The sequence below is a fragment of the Bubalus kerabau genome, chromosome 17, assembly GCF_029407905.1.
Source record: "Bubalus kerabau isolate K-KA32 ecotype Philippines breed swamp buffalo chromosome 17, PCC_UOA_SB_1v2, whole genome shotgun sequence".
NCBI classification, from domain to species: domain Eukaryota; kingdom Metazoa; phylum Chordata; class Mammalia; order Artiodactyla; family Bovidae; genus Bubalus; species Bubalus kerabau.
The window spans coordinates 4,774,958-4,795,843 of NC_073640.1; the positions used below are offsets into that span (position 1 = coordinate 4,774,958).

General features: G+C 43.1%; 1 protein-coding gene across 1 annotated transcript in view; it reads right to left on the bottom strand.

Annotated features, from left to right (window-relative positions):
- Positions 1–234: 234 nt before the first annotated feature.
- Positions 235–20,886, bottom strand: part of SF3B3 (splicing factor 3b subunit 3) — a 38,929-nt gene continuing 18,277 nt past the window's right edge. Inside the window, exons 12-26 of the mRNA XM_055553530.1 lie at positions 16,184–16,335; positions 15,729–15,884; positions 14,832–14,987; positions 14,156–14,299; positions 11,886–12,008; positions 11,004–11,158; positions 6,212–6,386; positions 5,372–5,577; positions 5,117–5,273; positions 3,963–4,088; positions 3,340–3,552; positions 2,677–2,775; positions 1,893–2,036; positions 1,210–1,314; positions 235–829 (exon numbers count right to left, since the gene is read on the bottom strand). Of these exons, the coding sequence (XP_055409505.1) occupies positions 689–829; positions 1,210–1,314; positions 1,893–2,036; positions 2,677–2,775; positions 3,340–3,552; positions 3,963–4,088; positions 5,117–5,273; positions 5,372–5,577; positions 6,212–6,386; positions 11,004–11,158; positions 11,886–12,008; positions 14,156–14,299; positions 14,832–14,987; positions 15,729–15,884; positions 16,184–16,335 (2,252 nt within the window). The 3' untranslated portion in view covers positions 235–688. The remainder of the gene's footprint in view (positions 830–1,209; positions 1,315–1,892; positions 2,037–2,676; positions 2,776–3,339; positions 3,553–3,962; positions 4,089–5,116; positions 5,274–5,371; positions 5,578–6,211; positions 6,387–11,003; positions 11,159–11,885; positions 12,009–14,155; positions 14,300–14,831; positions 14,988–15,728; positions 15,885–16,183; positions 16,336–20,886) is intronic.

Genomic DNA, 20,886 nt, shown 5'->3' on the forward strand with positions numbered 1-20,886 from the left:
CTTCCTAACTATCCAATGGGAAGAGGTATGGACGACAACATGATTATCATTGATTCCATGCTTCATCTGCATCGCAGCGAAGACTAGAGAAGTCCAAACGCCGGCACAGAGCAGGGAGTGCGAGGCCACAGGGCAGCAGAAGTCCAAGTTGGTCGGAAGCAGGATACTGTTTTCCAACTCAGGCTCCATCTTCCACCTAAATTCTCACCCCAGAACAGACACACGGACGCCAGCCACCTCAAAAGCTAGGTTTGTATTCCTGGTTAGGTTCCAAAGTGGCAGAACTCCGGAGCTGTACTATAACCAACCTGGTCCCCACCTCAGTTAAGCCCCACAAAGACAACATCATACAAAACTGTATTTACAGGTAAACCAGTTAAAAATTAAAGGTGTGTACAAAAGTAGGCAGGATAGCCAAAAATATCAATGCAAGAAAGCTTTGGGAAAAGGGACACTGTATTCCACACCAGAACCTGGGGGCAGTGGATTATGTACCAGGCAAGGAGAAGTGTAGCAAATCTCAGTGCCAATTTTAGCGGAAACCTGTCACTCCAGGAAAAGAGTGGATGGGAAGAGCTAAGAGCTTTAACATTACAAAGTATTAATTATCACCACCCTTCTGTCACAGAGATTCACAGTCACGTGGTGAGGGAAATAAAGTCTCTGATAAACCCCACAGGAAAAGAGCTCAGAAGGCATAGCGAGTCCGTATGTCCTCAAGCTTCTTGGACACCTCAGGTGGGGTTCGGTCCAGTTCTTCAGACACATTCTTTTGTTTGTTGGGCTCCATGGAGTTGAACTGTTCACAGAGATCTCCATCAATCACATTCTAAGACAAGGAAAGACAAGAGAGGAAGAAAAAGGTGAGATGCCCAAAGAAAATGGCACATGCCAAAAGCAGCAACTGCCAGGAAAGGTTTTTTTCCCCCTCAGATATCTGAACTCCAGTTACAGAGCCAGGAACACTATTCAAAATTGACTGAGCAAAACTGGGTGAGAGCTCTTCTCTGGCTATGCTCTGTCCTAAGGGAAGAGGTCTCTGACTATCACTAACTATTCCTCCCCCATTACTGCCTCCATAAATCCATCCTCTCAATGCTCCTTCATTAAAGACTCTGCTGATTTTTAAGGGTGGGAGGCCCAAAGACAAGACTGGTTAAATGGGCTGAGAATCCCCCTTTGCAACCAGAGTTTCCAAGAAAGACCTACCTTAACAGGGAAATAGTAGGAACGAAAGCTGAGGTGGTCTCGCCCACAGAGAGGGGGGTGCTCGGACCGGAGGTGCATTTCTACATGCTGGAAGAAGTCATGGTCCTGGCGGAAAAAAACAAAGAATCGATCACTAAAGAAAAAAGATTTCAACTACTAGTCTACGGTTTCCAAAAGCACAGTGAACAAACAGGCCATTGATTTTTATCACCCAAGCAGATGTGAAATAACTGTTCCTCATGACCACAGATGAAAACCCCTTTGTATTTGCAGAATATAAGAGAAAACACCATATGCAGAGTGGTTTGTGAAGTCAGATTCCTAATCCCATCTTCCTTGGCTACAACCACATACACCAAATTTAGCCAATCCCAGAGTTGACCCTAGGAAGCATTAAGTACCCAGTCCACACCACCCCATCTGGTGTGGCTCTGGGGCTTCAAGCCCTGACTACCCTATAGTCATATCAGAAAACTAACCAAACCCTGGCATGGTATAAATTATGGCTTTCCCCAAGGGAAAAAAGTCAAGATTCCTTTCTCCCAGATACTCCTGTTACCTTACAAAAATTCCACAACACTCCTAGTTGCATATGGACACAAACTGGACTGCCCTCTTAGGCCAATTTAACACTAAGGAACAACCCGAGGAATGAAAAGCCAGAGGACTGTGGAAGATGTTACCTCATGGGATGTGAATGGGACAAGGATGCCAATGCCTCCTGACAAGGTGGTGTAGACAAGCGACTCTGAGCCTCCAGGGATCAGTGTGGTCTTCTGTAAGGAGAGCACTGTCTCGCCCACGTGATAGTTCATTATCACTTCTGCCTGCGAGTCAAAACCAGACTAGTCACGATGTGTGCCCTCAGGAGACTGTTCTAGATTCCCAAGAGCAAACGGCACTTCCAAAGGGCAGATTTCACCACCTTGATAATTTCATAAATTATTAAAATTTAAACGTACTTTGGATCGTTCTTAGCATAGAATTTAATACCTTCACAAACATGCTGAAGGTAGATATTTTCTGATTTATAGCTGAAAAACATTTTTGTTAAATATCAAGTTTGCAAAAAAGGAAGAAACAAGGAAAGTTTAAAAAACTGCAATCTGTAGGCTTGCCTTCTAAAGTAAAATGGATCTATTTTTAAAGTTCAGAGCTACAAAAGAGGAAAGCCCAGGACATACTGCAGAGAAAAGCTGGTTAGTATCCTGAGTGAACCTGTGCAACCACCCTTTCCAAGGAACCCACTATGCACCGAAGAAATTTACAATGCTAAAATGTCTCAGAAAAATTTGTTCTATCATAAAAATGGGGAAGTAACTTGCTTATCTTGTGTCAAAGCCACCCTGCACACATAGTCGTGTGCACTGTGGATGAAACACTAAAGAGATGTGTCCTTGGTGAAGGTCCTGACGAACGGACCGCGCAGGCTGATGCCCCTCCTTGGGGCCGCTTCTGCAAGCCTACCTTCTGAGAGGCCCCGTTGAGCAAGCCCCGGTCCCACAGGGCTTTGTTTCCAGTGGGATCCTCGTCCACTTCATCATTGGTGTTGGGTGGGAGCCGCACCTAAAATGAAGAGACACAAATCACAGAGCTGGGTTCTGCATGTACTGACCCTGGTCACCAAGCAGCACGTCTGCCCCAGGTCCCTGCAAGCAAACCTTGGGGCACCGCATCTGGCAGACCTGAGCCAGCACCTGTTCTGGTGGCCAATGAGGGAGAAACTCCAGAGCTATTCAAGAAAATCCAGACTGGGCTTTAAAAGATAAGCCAAGGGTGAGGAGAGAAGCTCAAGAGGGAGAAGACAATATGTATAATTATGGCAATTCGTTTGTACGGCAGAAACCCACACAACACTGTAAAGCAATCTTCTTCCAATTAAAAAATTAAATACAAAGATAACCCCAACTTCTGGCAAAGAGTGAGAGTATCAGTCCTCAGCTCAAACTAAATCTATCATTATTAAGTCATCTGGCATGGGGAAGAAGGCGGTGAACAGCAGGATGGGGGCAGAGGAAGCTAAAAGAATTGTATACCCATTTTTACTTTCCAAGTTAGAGATTACAGTATTACCACAAATTGGGCCATTTTTTTCATACATCCCTGTAACCCAAGTAAACATCAACTTACCACACAAATGTTGCCAAACTTGTCTGCCCCAGCCACAGTATCGTAGTCGAGGAGACTAGCTGTGGTCACCCATCGGGGGTAGGTATCATCAGCAAAGATGATGAGCTGGTTCTCATTACGCTTGTAGCGAACCCAGATGAAACTTTCTTGGACATCAGATACAATTACCCTGTGTCCAATTGTCTGGATCCCAGAGATGTAGTTGGCGATATGCTGGGAAAAACAAGGACAGCAAGGTATAACCGTGGGGTGCAGAATCAATAGGAAAAGTCCAGGTTACCCTGACTGCAACATACATAGGGAACAGCACGCACCAAAGAATAGCCGTCAGCAAGAAATTCATAGAAGGTGGGAGAAAGAGCTAACTGGTTTTAACGTGGTGGAAAAATATGCTTAATTGTCAGTTAAACTCCTTACAGACACAAGCAGGACAGAAATCTGGCTCTTGAAGTAAAGAAGTCAAGAAACCTACCTACGCTTCCCCTTCTCAAGAGCCTAACCGTTAGCCCAGGAAGACAGAAGACGGTCCGGATAAAGACACGGTTCCAGCAGCTGCTGTCCACCACCCCGCCTGGGCCTCCTTCCTCAAAAGCTGGATCTGAACCCTCCACCAGCGCAGTTACCTTATTCTCACACTTGCGGAGTAACTTCTTCTTTCCGAGGTCATAGACTCGCAGAAGTTTTCCCACACCAATCAACACTCTCCCTTGGAAAGGGGCAATAGCAGCAGGGACCTCTTCCACCGGAGTCTGTGGGAGGAAGCACAGGTGATGCAGCTGTTTTCAACAGACACAGCCACACTTCCCCATCCCCAAATGACTTTTAGAGGCATCTGTGAGGAAGACAGACAATGAGCGATCATCTTCTGCTCATCAGAGAAAATAAACCCACACATATAACCAACAGTCCCTATGAAACCAGGTGTTTGGGTAAACAGATCAGAAACACTCCATTTCGGCAAGTGGATCAATGAATGCCACAGGTGAGAAGAAGTCCCGGTACCTGATGAACACTGCCCCAGAGCCGATGCTAACTGAGGTGGCACCATTAACTGAAAGTGAAGCCTTAGTATCAGAGAAGTGACTGGGGCGTGTGGAGGGAGGGGAAAGCAGTGCTAGAGACAAGTCACATCTTGGCTGTAAAGGAGACACAGTGACTTTAGCACAAAGAAGGCTCTGTGAAATAGTTATTTCCTACAGTAACATGCCCCTTGTGGGAGGCCAAGAGAAATCACATTCATGTGCTGCCAGTGTAGAAGACAGATGGAAAACAAAGCACATAACATGACCTTAATTCTGTACAACTGCTGGATTTTGGTCACAAATGGCCACCTACTTAGTAAGACATGAAAATACAGGGCTCATTCATTATGCATCTGTTCCCCTTAGAGGGTGTTAGCACACAGGCCCCAGTGGGACCAGCAGGCAGTGGAGCTTCACTGGAGATTTTCCACGTGCCACTAAGAGATGGGTCAGAAAGACCTGATCCACGACTGATACAAAGCTGGTTAGGTCTAAAGGACTTATGGGCTTCTCAGGTAGCTCAGTGGTAAACAGTCTGCCTGCCAATGTGGAAACGCGGGTTCAATCTTTTGGTCGGAAAGATCCCCTGGAAAAGGAAATGACTACCTACTCCAGGATTCTTGCCTGGAAAAACCCATAGACAGAGGAGCCTGGTAGGCTACAGTCCGTGGGGTCGCAGGAGTTGGTCACAACTTAGAGACTAAACAACAAGAAGTAGGACTTAAGATCCAGGAAAGCCACTGTCTGGTTCCTACCTTGTGCAAAAACTCCAGTTTTTCCCCATTGTTCACGAGCTTGTAGGTATAGACAAAGCCCCCAGCGACAGATCGGGGGTTCAGTATCAGGTCTTTAGCCACACCCACCAGCACATGCCAGTCATCACCAGTGTTGGAGAACCGGCACACAGCCACGCTGCATTTTCAAAGAAAGAATCAGGAGTCAGGCATTAGGCACAGCCCAGAGAATTCCCATTCCAGTCTTTAAAACTCTGCATGGTCAGGGCCCCTTACCTAAAAGCGGCTTCATTCTGTTCCAGCTGGACAAGATCCAATGTGTTCCCCTGAATAGGATTCATCACTCGGATCACAGAGGCCCACTGCCCATTGCCGGCCTTAGGAGCCCCAAAAATGGACTCAGGGAGGTTTTCATTGAGGAATGCTGCTGCCATCTCTGCGGCCAGCTCTCGCTCATCCTCCCCTGCTGCTTCTACCATTTCCTAAATCCAAAGAACCAAGGAAGAGTTGGTGTGTTCAGAGGTGGGTGCTGGGTGAGAAGTGGACACGTAGACAAACAAGAACACCTTCAGGGGGTGTTCACAATATACAAAGCAGCAAAGCCGGTCCACCAAAATCATTATCCCCCAAAATGAAGATCAAAGGGAGAGGTGTACAAACAAGGGGACATCAGCTGTGGCGAACACTTGAGAAACATGAAGACTGACTGCTTCCTCTCTTCTGGACCAGATACAGTTTTACATAGAGGGGACTATTTGTTTTTTGCTGGGAAATTATTTCTGGAAGGAGATGGTGGTGTGAGGAATACAAAAGTTGTCTTCTTTGGGCCCAAATCCAGGAAAGATATAACACAAGCTATTTTGGAAGTTCCAGGACAGAAGAACTGTTCCAGAGAAGTAGCTCAATACTGAATAAATCCAGGTTAACATTTTTGTCCTAAGTCATAAAAAAGCCCCTAAAACACAAAGAACTGTGGCAAAGGGCTCTGTTTGAAGGGCCTGAAAAGACTCTGGATCTTTAAATACAACAAAGGCATTAGACATCAATTACACAGAGGCTTAAACACGATTTCACAAGACTGCCTTTTTACTGAACCCTGAAGATCAACTGCATTACCTCTGCCATCTGCTGCTTCCTCTGAGCTTTAGTGGCCTCAGTGTAGGCATTGTGGTCAGTCTCGATGATGATAAGGTTGTTACTTTCAGGGTGGATGACGAATTTCCTGGGTGTGTACTGCAGTGGAAAGGCTACTTGATTGAAGACAGCACCCAGCTTCTCCAACGCCAAAATCCTATGGCAAAAGGCAAGGAGTTAATAGGTCACCCACTCACGGCCGAGAAACTGGTGTTGAAAGGGTCAGTAAGCAGTCACAGCTCTAATATCAGCACTGGGGAACATGAAACAATACCTTTCTCATCTAGAAGATTATGCACAAGAGCCAGGAGATCTGAGAAGGGCCTTTACTTCAGCAACAGCCATCACTGCTCACAGTGATTCCAGTTACCCCCAGTAAAATTTCCATTAGAACCCTCAAAGATTTGTTTTATGCCTCCAATGATAAAGCGATAGTAAAAAATTAAAATCTCTTCTTGCACTGCAGTTACCCAAACATATGTATGTGGTATTTGTGTGACAGTGTTCCATAGAATAAAGTGAATGTCATCCTGAACGAAAATCACCTTGGCTTTAGGAAACCTACACAATGCAGAAAGACATGGCAACTATGAGATCTACAACCTTTGTCAAGTGGAAAGAAATGTTTATAAGTCAAATTATGTGCAAAACAAGCAGAACCCAGATGCTCTTAAACATACAGACACTTCAAAGTGCAGAAAGAAAAAACAACTAATTAAGAATCATTTTAAAAGAGTACATTATAAAAACCAGAACATTTTCTAAAAGACTACAATTAACACATTCCAGAGCTTATCTGGTGGGTCAGTGGTAAAGAACCTACCTACCAATGCAAGAGACATGGGTTTGAACCCTGTGGTCAGGAAGATTCCCTGGAGAAGAAAATGACAACCCACTCTAGTATTCTTGCCTGGGAAATCCCATGGACAGAGGAGTCTGGCAGGCTATAGTCCATGGGGTCACAAAAGAGTTGGACACGACTTAGCAACTAAACAACATTCCACTCCCATAAATACCCAAAATACTATGAGAGGGTAATGAGCAAGGTTCATTTCTTTGAAGACATAAATCAAATACTTTACCAAATTCAGACTTAAATTGAAGACAGTGGGGGAAACCACTAGACCATTCAGCTATGACCTAAATAAAATCCCTTATGATTATACAGTGGAAGTGAGAAATAGATTTAAGGGACTAGATCTGATAGACAGAGTGCCTGAAGAACTATGGACGGAGGTTCATGACATTGTACAGGAGGCAGGGATCAAGACCATCCCCAAGAAAAAGAAATGCAAAAAAGCAAAATGGCTGTCTGAGGAGGCCTTACAAATAGCTGTGAAAAGAAGAGAAGTGAAAAGCAAAGGAGAAAAGGAAAGATATACCCATTTGAATGCAGAGTTCCAAAGAATAGCAAGGAGAGATAAGAAAGCCTTCCTCAGTGATCAGTGCAAAGAAATAGAGGAAAACAATAGAATGGGAAAGACTAGAGATCTCTTCAAGAAAATTAGAGATACCAAGGGAACATTTCATGCAAAGATGGGCTCGATAAAGGACAGAAATGGTATGGACCTAACAGAAGCAGAAGATATTAAGAAGAGGTGGCAAGAATACACAGAAGAACTATAGAAAAAACATCTTCATGACCCAGATAATCACGATGGTGTGATCACTCACCTAGAGTCAGACATCCTGGAATGTGAAGTCAAGTGGGCCTTAGGAAGCATCACTACAAACAAAGCTAGTGGAGGTGATGGAATTCCAGTTGAGCTATTTCAAATCCTCAAAGATGATGCTGTGAAAGTGCTACACTCACTACGTCAGCAAATTTGGAAAACTCAGCAGTGGCCACACGACTGGAAAAGGTCAGTTTTCATCCCAATCCCAAAGAAAGGCAATGCCAAAGAATGCTCAAGCTACCGCACAATTGCACTCATCTCACACGCTAGTAAAGTAATGCTCAAAATTCTCCAAGCCAGGCTTCAGCAATACGTGAACTGTGAATTTCCAGATGTTCAAGCTGGTTTTAGAAAAGGCAGAGGAACCAGAGATCAAATTGCCAACATCCGTTGGATCATGGAAAAAGCAATAGAATTCCAGAAAAACATCTATTTTTGCTTTATTGACTATGCCAAAGCCTTTGACTGTGTGGATCACAATAAACGGTGGGAAATTCTTCAATAGATGGGAATACCAGACCACCTGACCTGCTTCTTGAGAAATCTGTATGCAGGTCAGGAAGCAACAGTTAGAACTGGACATGGGAACAGACTGGTTCCAAATAGGAAAAGGAGTATGTCAAGGCTGTATATTGTCACCCTGCTTATTTGACTTATATGCAGAGTACATTGTGAGAAACTCTGGGCTGGAAGAAGCACAAGCTGGAATCAAGATTGCATGGAGAAATCTCAATAACCTCAGATATGCAGATGACACCACCCTTATGGCAGAAAATTAAGAGGAACTAAAAAGCCTCTTGATGAAAGTGAAAGTAGAGAGTGAAAAAGTTGGCTTAAAGCTCAACATTCAGAAAACGAAGATCATGGCATCCAGTCCCATCACTTCATGGCAAATAGATGGGGAAACAGTGGAAACAGTGGCTGACTTTATTTTTGGGGGCTCCAAAATCACTGCAGATGGTGACTGCAGCCATGAAATTAAAAGATGCTCACTCCTTGGAAGGAAAATTATGACCAACCTGCTGCTGCTGCTAAGTCGCTTCAGTCGTGTCCAACTCTGTGCGACCCCATAGACGGCACCCCACCAGGCTCCCCCGTCCCTGGGATTCTCCAGGCAAGAGCACTGGAGTGGGTTGCCATTTCCTTCTCCAATGCATGAAAGTGAACAGTGAAAGTGAAGTCGCTCAGTCAGCATATTAAAAAGCAGAGACATTACTTTGCCAACAAAGGTCCATCTAGTCAAGGCTATGGTTTTTCCAGTGGTCATGTATGGATGTGAGAATTGGACTATAAAGAAAGCTGAGCACCAAAAAACTGATGCTTTTGAATTGTGGTGTTGGAGAAGACTCTTGAGAGTCCCTTGGACTGCAAGGAGATCCATCCAGTCCATCCTAAAGGAGATCAGTCCTGGGTGTTCATTGGAAGGACTGATGCTGAAGCTGAAACTTCAATACTTTGGCCACCTGATGCAAAGAGCTGACTCATTTGAAAAGACTCTGATGTTGGGAAAGATTGAAGGCAGGAGGAGAAGGGGATGACAGAGGATAAGATGGTTGGATGGCATCACCGACTCAATGGATATGAGTCTGGGTAACCTTTGGGAGTTGGTGATGGACAGGGAGGCCTGACGTGCTGTGGTTCATGGGGTTGCAAAGAGTTGGATACGACTGAGCGACTAAACTGAACAACTTACCAACGTGTGTGGGTTAAAAAAAAAAAAAAAATCAACTGCTAAACAGTAAAGACTGTCATTCTGCAAGAAAAAAAAGAAAATATCTGCAAATCATGTTATCTCATAAGACAACTGTATACAGAATATAAAAGAACTCTTATAATTCCATAATAAAAAGACCAATATATATAATAATAACCCAATATACCTCACTGATGAAAATATAAAATGGTGTAGCCACTTGGGAAAGCAGCGTAGCAGTTCCTCAAAAAGTTAAAACAGTTACTAGCAATTCCATTCTTGCAGGTATACACCCAAGAAAAAAGAAAACACACACACAAATAGACCCTTGTATAGGAGTGTTCACAGCAGCATTACTCATAATAGTCAACAGTGGAAGTGAGTGGTTCTGACAGTAAGTACGACAACCAGTGGTGTTTAAACTGTGTTCCCGAGAATTCTGCTTACATGTTTCACATACAAGACACACAGCACACAGCAGCCTTCCCTGATTTTGTTCTGGGGGGAAATGCTCTGCTGCTTTAAAAAGAAAAGTGTGAAAATCTGTGGCACTGTCAAAACTGATAGGAACCCAGGAGATCGCACATGTCAATAAAACAACTAAGGAACCCATGGATATAGCTAAGGCTTAACAGGCAGAAATGTGTGTGAGAAGCATTCCAAGAACAAGTGCAGAGATAACAAACTAGGAAGAACATATGGAAGTGTGCAGGGAGAACAATTCTGCTGAAAAAAAAGGTACCCAAAGATGCTGAAGCTTAAAAACAGAGAGAACGGTGATGATAAAGTTCCTGAAAGCTTCTGCAAACAAATCTGGGAGTTCACCTGACTAAGTAATAAGTGATTCATATACCAAGAGGCCAGAGTTCCATTGTAAACACCAATAGTTGTAACTAGAACATGTGAATGACACTGGTAAACCACATTAAAGGTTTAAAAAAGAAAACAAAACCAACCACCAAAATTTGACCAAGTCAAAACTGACTAGGTTATCTTCCATTTTGCAATATAGACAGTGCTCACTCCAATGTGATCAGTATAAATAATCTGTCAACCAGCAAAAGGTCTAAATTAATTTTGAGCTTAATATATAAGATATAACACTGCAAATGCAAGACACAGTGAGAAAAGACAATCAGTGATTCAACAACGCCTGCTATAACACTGATTCAACAGCATGGGCCTGGAAAACAAGGATCTTACATCTCAGAGACTGAACTACATTGCCAAATATGAAAACATGGTCCCAGTCTTAACAGAAGCTGAAACTCCCACACACTGAAACGTGGCTACCAGGTACTCAAATCCTGAGCCCATGAAGGTCTCAATTACCACACGCCAGCTCCAGGACAGAGTTGGCTCTCCGCCAGCCTCTAACAGGGCTTCAGCGGAGGGACTCTCTCACCTCAGGGTGTTGGTGGAGATGGCCACAATGCCTTCAGGGCACTGTTCAGAGGCGAAGCCAGAGGCAAACTCCAGGGTCTCATAAGACAGGGGCGTGAGATGGAAACGAGACTGGTAAGAATAGCTCAACCATGAGCGGCTTGACATGGCCAGCACCTGAGGAAAGAAAAACATCTCCAATGAGCTGGGGGAAAGCCCAAACAAACACGGTATACTAACACAATTACCCTGTCCCCAGATTTCAGCGTGTGAAATATCCCAAGGAATTTTAGAAACCTAAAAGGCTACCTTAAGAAAAAGAGGTCTAGAGAAGAGTTAGTACAGCTTAGTATTTGCTACAAGTGCTGGCTACTAGCCAGATGACACAGCAATCATTCAATCTCCGAGCCCCGGGCTCCACGCGTGTGAAGTGAGAATACTAACACAAAGCTGGAGAGCTGCAAGGATTCAACTGCAGTAACAAGAACCAGCAGGTCCCTCAGCAACACTGATGTTCTTAACTACAAAGAACACAATGTTTGCTGGCCTCTTTCACATTACACAGTAAGTCACAATACCTATACCAGTTTACTCCTAGGTAGTGGTATCCTACATGGGAGGTTTCCAGCTAACTCTCAGTTCACTCCATTTGCTCAGCCTCAGGGCTGAAGGGATCAATATTCTAACTCACCTACAACCTAATCATGGCAGTGCCATGGAACCTCAGTTAAGAAGCTCTAGGTTAAAGGACTCAAGATTTCCTGCATGAAGGAACCCAATCAAGATAAAGCTAATGTCCAACTAACTACAACACTGGTGAATTACTGACAGCAAGATTCAGGCCACAGGGCTCAGGTGATGACACTAACATCCAGAAACACTCTCTGCCCCTTTCGTTACTTACTGCCTCCTGGCCTTGCATCCGGACACGAAAGAGCTTCACAGGACGGGACCCCAGGTACCTAGTGCGGGTGTCAGACAGGTCCCCAGTGACAGGGTCCAGGACAGTTCTCAGCAGCACACCGTTCTAATAAAAATGAGAGAGGTGGTTAAGGCCTACCCATAATGGAAGCTTCTTTAGCTACCCTATCTCAGTTGGAAGAAAATGACTAGGTGGTTTAAATATATAGTCATCAGCCAACCATTCATTCATTTTCCTAAACCACTCACTCAAATAGTTACTGAGCATTTACTAAGTGAAAAGCAGTTTCCTTTCACCGTATATCCTTAAAATTTTTTACCCTTTATGTTAGACCCTTTACAATGTTAAGATACATGTACAGTTTAACATACCCATGCCTATTGTGGTCTCTAAATACCACTTCCCTTAATAAAAATTAAGAATCCTGAGAGAAATGCCTTATTCCAATCTGAAGCAAGAATGTTCCAGATGTGTGTGGCGCACTTTCTTATGCCAGGAGGAAGCCCCCAAAGATAGTGGGCACCTGTTAATTGGACAAAGGAGGCAACTTCAGAAGGAAAATTCCCACTTTTCTAAATTGTGGCAACTTAGCATCTAAAAGAACTGTGATAGTTTGATGTAAATATAAAAATCTGCAAATGTTATCTAAAATTAAAATAAAAACAAACATCTCATCAGTCTTCACTGGAGATTGCTATGGCACCAACCTCTTACTCTAAAAATAGCGAACAAAGGGGGAAAAGTGAAGTATTTATCCAAGAACTCGGGTTTGAAGGCCGTGATGCAGTCCCCACGGCGGTGGTAGTAAACTGGATGCACCATCCAGAATCAGAAACACGCACTCTGCCCTGGGGACCAGGAAGAATTGCGCTGTGATTTTCCGGGAGGCCAGCACATGAGTAGGATGGCAAGTAGGAAGGTCCCCAAGAAAAATGATCTGGTTTCTTTTTAACAAGTTGAGCCAGTTATTAAAAGAAACGTGAGGACTTCTCTGGTGGTCCAGTGGCTGAGACTGTGCTCCCGACACAGGGGGCCCAGTTTCAATCCCTGGTCAGGGAACAAGATCCCACATGCTTCAACTAAGACCTGACCCAGTCAAATAAATAATGAAATAAAATAATGTGAGAAGATTAAGCAGATAAAAACTGACAGTTTTATGCAGATTCTGAGTAGAACCAAAAGTAAACACATTTTTCAGAACAGAAAAAAAAAGGGAGAAAATGAGGGTATCAGATGATATTAAGGAACTTAAATTCTGTTAAGCATAATATTAAAGCTTCAAAATACACACACACACTCCTCTGTTATAGCTACATTCTCAAGTCCTTACAGATGACACTATATTGGATCTGCCTTAAACGAGAAGAAAAGGGAAAGGCAAAATGGTAACTGGTGATGTGTACATGGAGGTTCATTTCATTAGTCTAACTCCTGGGCATGTTTGAGAATTTCTAAATTAGGAAGTAAAATTAAAAAGCAAACAGTCTCCTGGGCTAGGCAAAAAAAAAAAAAAAAAAAAAAAAAAAGATATGGTCAAAACCCCTGACACTCTCTGATTCTTGGGTTCGTGCCTTTCATGCCATGAAGAGCCCAGGTGCTTTGACAACAGGGAACATCGAGGAGCCCTTTATTGCTAATGGAGCCCATCATGAACTGTGAGGCCCTCTGTATCCTTGGATTCTGAATCCACAATTCAACCAACCACAGATCAAAAATATTTCAGGGGGAAAAAAAGCAGAAAATTCCCAAAAACTAAACCTGAATTGGCCACACATGTACAGCAACTATTTATATAGCATTTACCTTATATTAGGTAATTAAGTAATCTAGAGATGATTTAATTAAAGGTTACGAAAAAAAAAAAAAAAAAATACACACATTATGCCATTTTACATAAGGGACTTGAGTATCCTCTGATTTTGGTATCCAAGGGAGATTCTGGAACCAACCCCAAGGACACTGAGGGACAACTGGATTATAGTCTCACAAACTGCAAACTGTGAAAACCAGAGGCAATATAGTTCTGCCCCAAAACAGTCACTGCTAAGCAATTTTACCAGACTCTATAAAATACTTTTTTCCAGGCTTGATTTCTTCTAAATTAGAGCTAAAACAAGTGGAACAGAGAGCAAAACTGATCCTTTTTCATAAGGTGGGTAACTAAAACACAGGCACAGAAAACACCTGCATTAAACAAAGCATCATGAAGAAAAGACGCTCTGACCCCAGGAGTGAGTTTCTGGATCTCTTACCTGGAGTCCAATATTCAGGTACAGGAAGCCAATAGAGCCTCTCTCCCCCAGCTCATCCTGCTTCTCAGTCCCACCCATTTCCACAATACACAAGGACTCAGGCTGGGCCGGGAGAGCCTGCATGCTCAAAGGCTGCAAACAGTCCTAAAGAGGAAGGAGAAAATAAAATACGGCAAGTGACCAACTTTGGAAAAAAACCTACCCAGAAAAATCTAATTCTTAGAAGTGAAGAAAAGCTCTTTTTTGTGGACACAGAAAACCTGAAGAATGAGTTCTCAACAGGTATGGGATCACTAGAGAACTAAACCTTAAAACAAGCTCTGGAGAGGCTTGGGCTTTCTCTTTTTTGTAGAAGTGGATAATGGTAAAACTAAATAAGCAAAGGGTACCTCTTTAAAGTCATCTAAGGCTCTTTTCTGTAAACATAGTCTTGGATTTTGTTTTTGTTTGTTTAAACTAAAAAAGAGAATCAGGACTTAAGCCAAAGAAACACTCAGCAGTCTTGGACGAGTCATTTTAAAGCAGAAGACCCCTGCGGTGTGCTGCTACAGTGCTCAGAAGCGGCAGACGTGCCGCTTCAGGGCCCAGCCCAGCTGCTCTCAGACAGGGGCATCAAGAATGGGCCAGGCGCTCAGGTTCCAACTGCAAGATCCTTCAAATTGAGGGTGACACTCACTGAGGGGTCCAAGGAGATGATCCTGACAGTGTTGTCCACCAGCCCCACAGCCAGAAAGCGAGACCGCTGCTCTCCAGGGGGCACATTGGCCAGACTCATGCACACCACATCTGCTGACATCTCCTTCCGCTCCGTGTACTCGTTCAGCTGTCCTGACTACAGGATTGAAGACAGAGAGAGATCACAGACCACGCCACCCACCCCCAACTCTTGAGCCCGAAGAAGAAAGGGGGCTTGCTAAATAAGTTCTTTTTTGCTTCCTCTCACTCTTCTTACTATAACCGATGACCAAAAATTTCTCTACTTGAGGTTCCAAGACTGAACTCTACAGGCTAATGGCAAGCAAAATTACTGACAAGATAATCAAGAGACCTTTGACGAGTATGATGCACCACAAATTTCTTAAGCCAACCTAGCTTCAGGAAATGAAAATATATCACTGTTTATCTGTTCATAAAAAGACTCATGGGTGAAACAGAATTCAAATGTGGCAGTTAGAGACAAAACATTTCAATCATAGGTACAGTTACATTATACAAGTTGGTCACATCCAGAGATTTCTTGAGAGTATAATTAAATATACCTATCCTTCCATATATAAAAGTAAAACAAAAATTTCTGAAACTGAATCAGATTACAGAAATTAAACACACAGCAAATATCTGGTAGAAAATAGTGTGAAGGTCAGAAAAAGCATTTCATTGCTGAGACGGCATTTCATAACTCCACTTTAAGAATTAAAGACATGAAGATGTATCCCCTCCAACTCCCAGTAAAGGCCTTTCCCTCCTCATTTCTCTTTCTTGTGAATATGTAATCTAGACACCTGGACTGCAGCTCCCATCTTCACCTCTGAACCCTACACTAAGTCCCACAGTGAACGGTAAAATAACATACGGGATCCATTTCAAAATAGACCAGCTCTCCTCCTGTTAGGGCGATCACCACTTGTCGCTGGTTGACCGCACATTTCACAATTGTTTTCTTCCCAGGAGTCTTCCACTCATTGACTCGCTTGTCTGCTCGGATGTGCCGAATCCCATCAGGGTACACCTAGAGGCAGTAAAAGAAAAAACCCCAACTTTAGCCATTTAGTGATCAGTGATCACAAGCATGACCCTCACACCATCGGATCTGTCAGCTCTAAAGGGACTGCATTTGAAGCACCAGTTGAGTCAATGTGAGTTTAGGAGTCCCAGGCAAAGTTAACTTCAAAAAAGTTCATGTTTCGCAGCATTAATTTCAAAGAAGTTCAAAGCTCATTAATGTGAAGCCAGCAACCAACACCACAATGAACTCAGAGAAAGGACAAAGTACGGGAAGCAGGTAAGTGGCTCTCTGAGAATCCTCACCTGCACCAAGGCATCATCTCCTAGCAAGGAGCAGGACAAGGTAGGGGTGGTGCCCAGAAACCCCGAGTCTGTCACTTCTTCTACAGTCTCTCCGATGGACAACACCAGTGTGGCATTCACGAAGGACACAATGATGTAGGCATCAAACTCATCTGAAAAGCAGAAAGAAGAAAGAAGTTGGTTAGCTAAGAATTCATTAGCTACAAAGCCAGATGAGACACACTAAGCGCTCTCTTCAGAAGCCTTCCAAGGCATTTCTTCCATGTGGAGTCATCACACTCATGTGGCAAACAGCGTAGGGTGATCCGAAAGATAATTAATGGTCATAACGGCCTACAGATATACTTTGCTTCCTTAAATGGCTGAACAGTTAATAGGGTACACATGCCCACATCTAATACCTTGCAAACTAATATTTTCCTGAGAACTTTGCTAGAAAAATGCAAAAGGACCAAGTAAGAGGAAATTTTGAATACTACAATATTTTTGCATTCACAATTTCTTTGTATTCAATTCAATATGTATTGAAGGTAGAGCTTCTTTCAGATGCCAGTCACAATCCATTAAATACTTCCTATAACCAAAAAAGGTCTCCCTTTTTTTCTGAAAGAATCTTACACAGGAACATAAGACCTAACGAATAAAACAGTGACTATTTTAGCCTCCATGAGACTGAATCATTCTCGGATACGGAGTTATAAACTGAGAATCCTAAGATGCCCCAATAGGAATGATGTAAGAACACTGGATAACCAGGAAGAGGGGTGGTGGTGGGGGGAGGTAGCTTATATCATCAGCCCTTGACCTCTCTAGCTTTTCATATTTAAAATCCTAATGGTTCAGTGTTCACAAGCAACCAATTAGAATCTGCTTTCCATTTAATAAAATGTATTTGGATAAATAAACACCAATCAGTTTTGAAAAGAGGTCAGAGGCATATAAGCAACCCCAAAAGTTTCTCATGTACATCCCACAGTTAAAAGCTATTTCCTACACATTCCACCCTACAACATAAAACAATTTCCGTGTGTGTCTCCCATATCTAGAACAGTGTTTGGCATAAAGCTTGATAAATGCTGAATAAATGTACGTTCATTTTTTTGAAAGATGAATTGAGATTTTCCTACATTTTCTCTTCAATTTTCTGTTCAATTTCCCTCTTCCTGCCCCCTTCACACAGAAAACAGGCAAGTGAGGGACAGAATGCCAAGTAGGCAAGGTAGTAGACTGGGGTGGCTAACTCACTCTCAGCAGCAGTGAAAACTTGCTGGAGCCCTTGTCAGAGCCCAACACCATATGCCTGGTCCATCCCACTCACATCAAGGACACAGTTTGGATTCTGATTGCTCCAAAGGTGGTTCTGCTTAACTAAGATTACTCAGTAAGTTCAGCAGAATAGTGTTCTTTACAAAAGAGGCCATATGCAAATGAATTGCATATGAATTGCAAATGAATTGGCCAAAAAAATTCATTCAGGTTTTTCAGTAATATCTTACAGAAAAATCTGAACAAACTTTTGACCAACCTAGTATTACTGGTGTGACCTATAGTAGCATTCTGAATTAGCAGGATGTAAAATCAATCTCTACTATGCATATAAGTTAAATAAGCAGGGTGACAATATACGGCCTTGACATACTCCTTTTCCTATTTGGAACCAGTCTGTTGTTCCATGTCCAGTTCTAACTGTTGCTTCCTGACCTGCATATAGGTTTCTCAGGAGGCAGGTCAGGTGGTCTGGTATTTCCATCTCTTTCAGAATTTTCCACAGTTTATTGTGATCCACACGGTCAAAGGCTTTGGCATAGTCAATAAAGCAGAAATAGATGTTTTTCTGGAACTCTCTTGCTTTTTCGATGATCCAGCAGATGTTGGCAATTTGATCTCTGGTTCCTCTGCCTTTTCTAAAAACAGCTTGAACATCTGGAAGTTCACGGTTCCAGAATTGATGTTTTTGAACCGTGGTGTTGGAGAAGACTCTTGAGAGTCCCTTGGACTGCAAGGAGATCCAACCAGTCCATCCTAAAGGAGATCAGTCCTGGGTATTCATTGGAAGGACTGATGCTGAAGCTGAAACTCCAATACTTTGGCCACCTGGTGCGAAGAGCTGACTCATTTGAAAAGACCCTGATGCTGGGAGGGATTAGGGGCAGGAGGAGCAGGGGACGACAGAGGATGAGATGGCTGGATGGCATCACCGACTCAACGGACATGAGTTTGAGTGATCTCTGGGAGTTGGTGATGGACAGGGAGGCCTGGCGTGCTGCAAATTCATGGGGTCGCAAAGAGTCAGACACGACTGAGTGAGTGAACTGAACTGAACTGAAAATCAATCTAGTAGATGGCAATCAGCATTTTAAAATATAAACATATAGAAATAAATATAATTTATAATTTGTTAAGGGTTGAGTACTGTCCTGCAAAATGTTTGCTTCAATTAATAACACGTGTGCACTGAATGAGTGGCTGAAAGGCAAGAATCAAAGATCTTTCCCAATGGGTATAATCTTAATGGCTACACCAGGAATCCAGAGGAATGGTTCAATTTCCAAATCACATGAAGTAACACTGGACAAGCAGGTAACTGGTTTTAGATTATTTCACATGCCTGCGACACCTTATAAAATTGCTCTGTAAAACTGTACTGTTCATCATCTTAAAATACTGAGCACAGACATGGCCATCCCTGAAGTGGATGTCTTAACAGCTTACAATAAAACCACCATCAGTCTCTAAGCAACACCAAACTTGAAAGCTTTACTCCAGCTCCATTTTTAAACTGGAAATCTCTGGTGTGAAAGTTAACAGGAATTGCTTAATTTTAACATTATATAAATAGTGTCCTTTCCCACGTTCTCAACACTGAAACCTTCTATCTCAAAAGCTATGCCAGAGCAAATTAAAGCCAAACAATAAAGGGCTAAAACTGGGCAGGATTTCAGCTTCTTCCTTCAGTCAAGGGAGGAGGGTCTCCAGAAAAGAAACCACACATTTTTAACCTACATGCAGAGACTGAGGGGAGTGACGAAAAGCAGCAGCCTGCGTCCTTATCCTCCCCCCTCTGACTCAAGGCCCCAGACTGCTCAGGTATAAAAACAAAGAGATGCTCGGTGGTCTGGGTCTTATGTTTGCTGGGCAGTTCAACAAGCAGCAGAGCAATGACTGCTATCTGAAAGCTGCAAAAATCCACTTCCCTATGAACATTAAGCACACTGAGACGTCTATCCTTTCCATCCTACGACCAGGAGAACCAGAAGTAGATAGCAGCTCTTGGGTCCTAGGCAGGTTTTAGGTTAAAAGTTGGACTTGAGAACAAAATAAAGATTCAGTCAAGGCAAACGCCAATGAACTATAAAGGCTATGTTGCCTTCTTTCAGAGGTTTCAAGTTTCGTATAAAGCACTATTAGTTCCTTTCTCACTGAAGAATCTATTTCAGTATTAGACTGCATCTCTGTCTCAGGTTAAGTGAGACTTCTGTCTCAGCACTGTGGAAGCAGCCCACAGAAGAGGGGATGTGCCCTTTTTTCTCTTGTCCTAGTGTCTCAGGCTCAACAAAGCCCACTCCAAGAGAAGACTGAGTGACCACCGAGATGACCGAGGCCTTCAACATCTCATTCTCACTCCATATTCAGACTACTCAGTATTTGTCTTGCCTCAGCACAGGCCTCACTAGACTCAAAAGAAAAAAGTGGGGGCTTGCTCCAGGGCCCAGTCTTTCAGTTACACATGGAACATATAAAAACATCAAGGGAGAGTATGAAGTTAAGATTTTCTAGCTATAGGCCCTTTTGGCTTAATGGGAAGCAAATTAATCCTATGTTCTACATTCTGTGGGAGAAAGTGACTCCTGCCTCAGACTGTTCAGCACACTGGCAGATGGGTGTGCACTACCACAGTGCACATGGACAGCAAACTGCAAAGTTACCCCCTGAGAGATGCTAGGAGGGCAGCCTCAGTATTTTGTGCAACTCCCTCTCCCTGGGTAAACTCTAAGACCCCACGGTAGACCCTAGCGATAGGTACACACCTGTGGTGATCAGCACCTTCACCAGCCACCTGTGGAAGAGAAAAAAAGGCTTGGTATTGGTAGTGTGCATCACCAAGTACCAGCCAAGGTTAGTAGTTGCCTGGAAGACTACATGCCATGTCCACATGTGTGGACATGTGGAATAGTAATGTAGGAAATCTGGAAAGAGAATGAACCGAGAACTTGACCTCTTTTATGGGTGAAAACCCAAATTATAGTTCCTAAAGAGTAAAATTTATCAGGATTTAATAATTTCCTAGATTTTGGTATTTAGAGGAGAAAACATTTTAGCTACAAGTTCCTCCATGCAATATACCACTTATCACTAACTTATCAAACATCACCCCCAAAGCCTTTCCTGATTCTCAAACACATGCCTCTTCCCTCTCCTCTAACCCAGCCTGGCAACACACACATGCCTTTCACTGTATCAGAACACACAATAGTTTTGTATACTTATTTTTTAGATGGCACATGCTCTGAGAATAGAATCCTATCTTAATTACAAGGCAGCAGGATGAGAATACTGAACTTGTCCTAGGAAACCAAAATGACCCAGACTCAAGTCAAATGAACACTGGGCTGAGATTCGAGAGACAAAGCTTTCAGTCTCTCTTACCTATGTGCTCTATCTTGAGACAGTCAACAACTGTGATTTTCAGCCTTTTTCAAAAA